The 7,915-nt window shown below is 42.6% G+C and overlaps 1 protein-coding gene across 1 annotated transcript in view; it reads right to left on the reverse strand.

Annotated features, from left to right (window-relative positions):
* The window catches only part of DIP2C (disco interacting protein 2 homolog C), a 209,614-nt gene that overhangs the window by 66,587 nt on the left and 135,112 nt on the right, over positions 1 to 7,915 (reverse strand). Inside the window, exons 27-29 of the mRNA XM_019530709.1 lie at positions 4,731 to 4,842; positions 4,507 to 4,616; positions 1,455 to 1,585 (exon numbers count right to left, since the gene is read on the reverse strand). Coding sequence (XP_019386254.1) covers positions 1,455 to 1,585; positions 4,507 to 4,616; positions 4,731 to 4,842 — 353 coding nt within the window. The remainder of the gene's footprint in view (positions 1 to 1,454; positions 1,586 to 4,506; positions 4,617 to 4,730; positions 4,843 to 7,915) is intronic.

Genomic DNA, 7,915 nt, shown 5'->3' on the forward strand with positions numbered 1-7,915 from the left:
CCCTTGTCCCCCCCCTCTCCCCCCAAGCCTTGCCAGAAGGGTCCCCAGTCTCTCAGGATTATAGGACCAGGGCCCCTACATGGCTGGAGCAGGGCCCAAGGTCGGGGAGAGGATGCAGACTGCCCACTGTGGACTCAGGGCTCCCTGCCCTGCTACCCTCTGCCCCCCACCCCCACTGAGGCCCCCAGCAGCACTGTGGGCTGGACTCCGTGTAGGAGGGAGGCTCGGCTCAGTGTCACTGCTGGGACCCAGCCATGCTGCCATGGTGAGGTACCCCCTGCCCGCCTGGCAGCAGTGGCAGTGCTGGTGCAGAGTTGTGGCCCCCACTGATGCCTGGTGGCAGGGGGTGCCTCACCATGGCAGTGAGGCTGGCCTAGGCTTCCGGCAGCAGCATCAATCCATCCAGCCTCTCTCTGCCATGGAGACCCACACATGCAGTATGTGCAGGCCCGAGATGCAGCAGGCAGGCATCTGCCCCTGCCCTGTGCACATATATGGGAGGCACATACCCCCCGCCCCATGGCTCCCTCGCTGGGAGTACGCAATCCCAAGATTGGGAACTATTCATCTGGACAAAATACTGTTTCCAACAAGATGTTGAATAATTTAGTAAAACATTCATTCAGATACGTGTTTTTGAAATATCCCAAAGTTATCTTAATTTCAGCTTTGTTTGAAACCAGTAATATTGCCATTCCAAGGAACTTTCAGTGAAGCATATCAAAATGCTGGAATATTTGCAGTTCTAACATTGCTAATTATAAAAGTGATTCCAGTTACATTTTCATATCTCTTCCTTGTGCCACAGTCTCAGTTTTCTTCTATGAAAATCTCAACTTTTTCTCTGTGTCTACCCAGACAGATGAACAGTTTTTGAAGTAAGATAAGTATTTTCACTGCCACAGAACACCTTGTCTAGGGTACAGAGATCCACACACTAAAATCTGTAAACTTCTTTTAATTAGAGCTGAATGAAATTTCCCATTTTATAACTACCTTGTGCTGCTATTCTGCCTGCTTCTCTGAGTGTTTCTTTATAATCAAATGCACTTGTTTCCCCATCTAATTCACTGCCCTAAACATCCCCCCAAAACAGAATGGCCTAAAATGTTCCAAGATCAGTGTGTGCTTCCAGATTAAAGACAAGATGACAGTGTTGTGTCAGTGTAATTCTGTTAGAGTACTGTTGCTCATCAAATAAGGATAGCAAGATCTTATAAATATGCACCTCAAATGGCAGAAGGTTAGGGAACAGATATGCTGACTCTCCACACTGATCGACAACAAATATACAGGGCCATGCCTGACTCGAAACTTTTTTTGTTTTTGGCAATTCCAATTTCTTATGATATTTTCCAACTATACTCACCACCTTCTCATTACTCAAGTCATTTTGTTCTTCCGTTTCACACTTTAGTGGAAAAAATATTTTAAAATTTAAAGGGAAACCTCACCTGCAGAGGCACCAGAGGACAAACCCAAGTCCACAGTAAGGGTCCAAACAGATAGCAACTTCTCTGGAAGGATAAAGCTCACACTGCAGCTTAATAGAACGACAAAAGGCACTAGTGGCTGCATGAGACATCTGGAAGAAAATTGGGCAGTAATTAAAATGATAAACTCTGCCATCTTCAAGTCATTGCCGGTCCTTAAATCAGAAACAGGATGAAGAAAACAAATGAATATCGACTTCGTGTACAGCATAAATACACACTGTAATTTATACACGTTGACAATTAATTTTCTTTCAAGAGATGACCCAAATAACCATGAAAGGAAAAGGAATACATAAAAAAAGTCATAAGTTTAATAGATTTATGGCATATTATCCTGAATGGCTTAAAGACTTACTTAAAGCAAAATGCAAAGCCAAGGAGAATGAGCTAAGCTTTAATAAGGATGATAAAACTCTCAGGATAGTAAAATCTGTATAAGCAGTAGTCTAAAATATCAGCTTGGATTTATCTATCTATTGTTAATAATGTGTCATGTTAAACTAATACAATAAAGCATATCCAAAATAAAACTGAGATACAATTGCATCAAAGAGCCTGATCCTAGAAAACTTCCATTGGCACAATACATTTCTGGCTCCAGTGGGTGTTTTGAATATCAAGCAGCACAGTTGGCTCGATCAACCATTTATAACATCAAAATAAGCTCAATAAAGAGAGAGCCATAAACAGTTTCCTATTTTAGCCATTCCTAATTGAGAGCGAGTTCTTTTATTTTTTTTTTTTTTATTAAAAAACTCTGAGAAACTGATGTAGCTGAAAATAAAATTTAGTACTGATAAGAAAGGAAAACTCTTCAGATGTTTCTTTTAAGAGTGTTAGTTCTTGGGGCTGACAGACAATAAAACACTCAATGTACAGAAAAGTTACTGCCAAGTTTCATCAATACTATCCCAGAGGGCCCAGCTAGGGCTGTATGCATTTTAAATGATTAGATCAAACTCTTTGGAACAAGAAGTGGTGTCATCCTATGAGTTTTTTGTCCAAACCTCACTAAGTGTGTGGGTTCTAGTAAAATAAATATGCAATAATTACTAATAATCTACCACAGGGGTATCAAATAAGGTTGCTGGGCCAATCTGTGGGCTGGATCTGGAGAGACTCTGTGCCACACGTAGCACCCATGATGCCGGATCCAGGCTGGGTGCTGCATGCAGCACAAGCTACCCCCAGGGCGCTCTCTGTATATAGTGTGCAGGCTGGACCCAGTCCTGCATTGTAACACAGGGCCGCTTCAGGGTGCAAACTGCATGCAGCCTCCCACTGGACTGGCTCTGCATGCTGGCTTTGGGGCTTGTCCGGATTGGGTCCCAGGCCACCTGTGTATGCTGGAGCCAGCATGCAGGTCTGGTCTGGTGGGGCACTACATGAAGCCCATGCCTCAGATCCCCTTGTGCTGTGTGCCACACCACATCTAGCTCATGTGCCATATAGAGTGAGCCCCAGGGCTGGCACGTGCTGCATGCAATATTCAGGCTGGACCAGCTGTGCATGTGGTAGAGTGGACCAGCCTGGGGCTTGCACTGCATGTGGCACCCTGCCAAACTGGCCCAGTGTACTGGCTCTGTCCAGACCAGTCCCACAACTAGTGTGCAGAGCCAGTTCAGCATGAGTGCCAGAGGCATTGATCCTTTGTGCCACATGAGACATGCAGTCTAGAGACCCACAGGGCAGATGTGGCTCTGTGGGCTGGATCTGGCTCATGGGCTGTATATTTGACACCCCTAATCTAGCTGATAACTTGATGTGTTTTGAGCCAATGCACTAGTAACTCTGTACCCCATTTGGAGCTTTATGACCTCTCCAGTTAGCACTGTACTTTAGCTGAAGTTAAATAAACAGGATACAACAAAAGCAAATTGCCACTGGTAGAGAAAAATGCTCTTCACTCTTCTGTCACACTGACCAATCTTTGTAGCTGCACAGGCAGTGACCAAGGAAAGCTGACTGTCACTTTCTGCAAGTTAGAGGCACAATCACTTGCAGATAAGTCACCTAAAGTTGTGGAAGAGGGCAAATCACTTTACCCTGCTACCATGTTATCAACTTTCCCATCTCAATGATGGGAATAATGGAAATAATCTTTTCTAAAGTGCACTGAATGCAATATATTGAGGGTCACAATGGGCAAGCAATATAACATGATGCATTGTCAAGATCCTATAAATAGAGTAGCAGCAAGTAGGAATAGAATGATGATTTCATCTCTGCATAAGGCCATTTCTGATACCAGAAAAAGGATGTTGTTGATACTAGACAAAGTATGTTGAAAGGTTTGAGAGCATTCAGGAAACAGCCACAAAAATTATATGAGTACTGGAGTAGTAGGAGATTTAGAAGCTGCTAGGTTTAAATTACCAAAGAAGAGCATTAAGAGAGAATTTTATCATAGGCCATAAGTACCTTGAGCAGGAGAAAGCACTGACAGTATTAAGGTTCCTTTAAATCAGGAAAGGTAGGCTTAACAAGAATCAAGGGCTGGAAGCTAAAGCCAGACAGGTTCAAATTGGAAATAAGACAAACATGTTTAACCATGGGTGATTAATACTGAAACCAATTACCAAGGGAGATGGGTCAATTCTCCACTTTTCATATCTCAGATCAAGACTGGAGATCTTTGTGGAAGATATGCTGTAGCCAACAAATTATCTGGCTGAATAATCAGGTATAGCTGGATGAATGATCCTATGGTATCCAGAAGGTCAGACCAGGTGCTCTAACAGTACCTTCTGGCCTTACAGTCTATGTAAACTTTGATTACATGCACCTACCAAAAGCAAGGTACTTATTACTGATGGAACAGCAGCTCCCAAGTTTGGGAATGAAACAACTGCAAGTGCCTGATTACTGAGAAGAGAAAGTGATTTAACTTTTAGTAACTGAAGGAACATTCTGCAAAATCCAAAGCAACATGCCATGTGCCCAATCAAGTCAGACTTCATGCCTGTTTGATATACGCCAACAATATCTGACTTCAATATGAAATCCCTACCTTTACTCCTGCCAGCATTCCAGTTGTGGATACACTGAAGTCGAGATAAGCCAGTGTATCAGGGTTAGAAGGTTTGTAGATTTGAGCAGGCCGCTTCTTTGGCAAGTCATCTAGAAAAAATAAAAAATGAAAGTGTGTGTGGCAGGCAGTCAACTGCAGTGATCTTGGAACATGAAAAGTTCAACAGAAAAAAGACATGGCATCTGCCTAGCTTTTGTACTCACCTGTATCTAGTACAGGAGGCCACGTTCTGATATCCACTGCTGCTGCTGCCTCTCGTGACCGTAACAATTTACATATTAATTGTGTAGTCATTAAACAGGCTGAACGACTCACCTGAGAATTCAACAAGCAAAAAAGAAATGAGACTGATTACTTCACATGCAAAAGCATGTAAGCCAACAATTTAATTTACAACAGGATATATAAGTTTATTGGCCTTATATTCCTTGACTAGGAGACAAAGGTATGTCCAGATGGGGAGTTCTCTGAAAATTCATCGGTTATATTACAAGTCAAGCAAGCCAAGTAAATCTTACAACTTGCGGTAAATTGTTACACTGAAACTAATAGCACATTAATATGGAAAATTTAGCTTTCCTTACATGTTTTTATTCACAGATCCCACAGAGAAGGTTATGACTAGTATAACCTAAGTGAAGGTACCACAAGTTGTTTATAAAAATAATATTAATAAAATCCTTACTATGCTCTAGTGATCTCACCACAGTAAGTCAATACGATTTGGCTAGCCTTGTAACCTTGATTTCTACACTAAATCAAACAAACAGGATTCTTTGCAGGAACACTAGGGACTTAATAAGGCTTCACTGTAGAGAATTTTGATATTTCAAATGACAGCTTTACAATGGTCGTTTCTCAAGTGGCACTTACAGTAAGTTTACTCTTTCATTTTTGACTACATTCAAAAGTCTACTGGATTTTACATTGGGGAGATTCTCTTGTTTGAGAATGGATCGTTTAACAAATATGTTAACCGGGTACCAAATGAAAAAATATGTCATACATTATATGCAAACAAAAGTCAGGCAACTATAGTACTAAACATTTATAATCAATGGGCACAGAATGGAAAATGTAAAAGGAAAGACTTTCCTTCTCATTTCTGGTTTTTGCAATTTTGTGAGGACAAGTATTTCTAAGGCCCCTGTTACATGTTACATATATTCTGCAACTAGCTAATTAATTGCACAATAAATTTAGACTGGCCACAAGAGCAAAGTAAGACCAGCCATAAGTGCAAAGTAATTATCACATAATTGACTGGTTAATCATGCAATAATAAATTTAGACCAGCCACCTGTGCAAAGTAATTATGACAAAATAAAAATGCCTTTCCCGCTATAAAGAAAGCTAACCAGCTATAAAGATAGTGCTTGAAAATATGTAACAACTCTGTAGTAGTTTCTATCTAGCTTTAATATGAACATGTAGCAGGGCCCTTATAAATGTACTCCACATGGAACCTGACCAAGGACTTAGGTTCAACAGCACTGCAAACCATTACCTTGAAAACTGCTGGTTAGGAAACCACCATTCCACTGGCTACTGTCAGTACTGTCAGCAATAGAGATATTCTTACTCATGCCTCCAGCAGAGAGGAAAGTGCGTTGTGAAAACTTAATCTACGAGTTCCTCTAGCACTGAGCTCAATTCAAAAGCTATTTCATTTGGGTTCCACAGAGTGTGAAACTGCTGAACTCCTACTATTGTCCCTATCTGAAGAAACCACTTGTTGAGTACCGTACTTTCAATCTCATATACAGCAAGTTTACCACTTGATCACAGGAAGTTATCAGTAATGATATTGCGAAACACAGATTGCCCCTCTCCTCAGAGCAACACTCTAGGGAGAAACAGCAGGCATAACAGCAGGCAGCAATAGGAACAAAGGCTCTGTTGCAGCAACTCTCGCTGGCTCTGATTCAATAAATACCCACTGTGGTGTTCTGTGTAGATCAGGTATAGGCAGAAGCATAGCAGGGCAGCCCTACACTTGGAGCAATCATGAAGTATGGAGTAGTGACAGGTATGACAGTGCCATTGGTGGTATAATGGTCAGCCACTGCTGTGGCAGTGGCTATTTTTGCACCGACCCACAAAAGTGGTGCCCAAGGATACCTCTTTAAGTTATGCTATTTGGAGTAGAAAAGGATGAGGGCACAGTTCTTAGAACGTCCTTTGCTCTCAACTGTCTGTGTCATCCTAGGACAAGGTAATACTCAATCCTACCTTACATGGTCTGGGCCACAATGAAACCACTGGAAGAAGAGTGTTTCAAGCGCAAATGGCTGTAAGGAACAACATTATCATGGAAGTCAGGATAGCTTGGAGAAACTCTGGACCTCAGGGCTATCCCAGTTATCATTAAACTGGGGAGGAGAGATGAACCTCTTGCAAACTCCTTGATTGAAGGACAAAATACAATGTCCTCTTTGGAAGGGACAATACTAATTTCTGTTACCTTCATTGTATTTTACATAATTAGACAACAGTCAAGTCTATGATTAGAGATCTACCGAAATCGCAATTTTGCAGATTTCATGGAAATTGCGAAATCCAACCCTGCATGCAAAACCTGTAAAAATAGAAACCTTACTGAAAATAAGACGCTGGTTCCTTAGGGGGAGCACTCCAACCTGGCGATGCAGCCAGCTGCTGGCACACGTGGAAGCCCAAGATGACTGCTGCCTCTGCCCCTTGCCACTGACCTGGCTGAGAAGGCTGCCTGTCATGCAGCCCCATCCCTCTTTACCAATCAGTGGCAAGGGGTGGGGGAGCATGACCGGTAGCCCTTGCAACCAACCAGTGGTGAGGGACAGGGCTGTATGACAGACAGCCCTTGCAGTCAATCAGTAGCAAGGGGCGGGGCAGCCAGGGCCCCTCAGGCAATCAGAGGTCTGTGGGGACACCTCCATGATTAGCCCATGAAAACGGCAGTCAGCCCTGTGATCTCCCTCCGAAATCGGGCGGCCACCTTCTCGTGTTGTACAGGCCCCTACCAATAACCTCTTAAACCATTTAGCAACATATAGCGAGACTGAGACCACAATAGAGTTGAATTCCATTGACTGCTAACATCTCCAAAGCACAGTTCTGTTTTCAGATTGATAGAAAAAGGTATGCATGTAAAGGCAGGATTCTCCAACATTACAGCAATGCATTGACAATCAAAAGAATAAGCTCTATATTTAATATTCATAAATCCATGCCCCTCTAAAATGAGAGAAAGTCCTTCTATGAATTAAAGCTGAGAGGATTTTAGGTTTTCATAGATTTCATAGACATCAGGGCTGGAAGGGATCTCGGGAGATCATTGAGTCCAGCCCCCTGCCCAAAGGGCAGGAAGTCAGCTGGGGTCATAGGATCCCAGCAAGATAAGCATCCA

Source organism: Crocodylus porosus, unplaced genomic scaffold (genome assembly GCF_001723895.1).
Source record: "Crocodylus porosus isolate Cpor-Errol unplaced genomic scaffold, CroPor_comp1, whole genome shotgun sequence".
Lineage (NCBI taxonomy): Eukaryota > Metazoa > Chordata > Crocodylia > Crocodylidae > Crocodylus > Crocodylus porosus.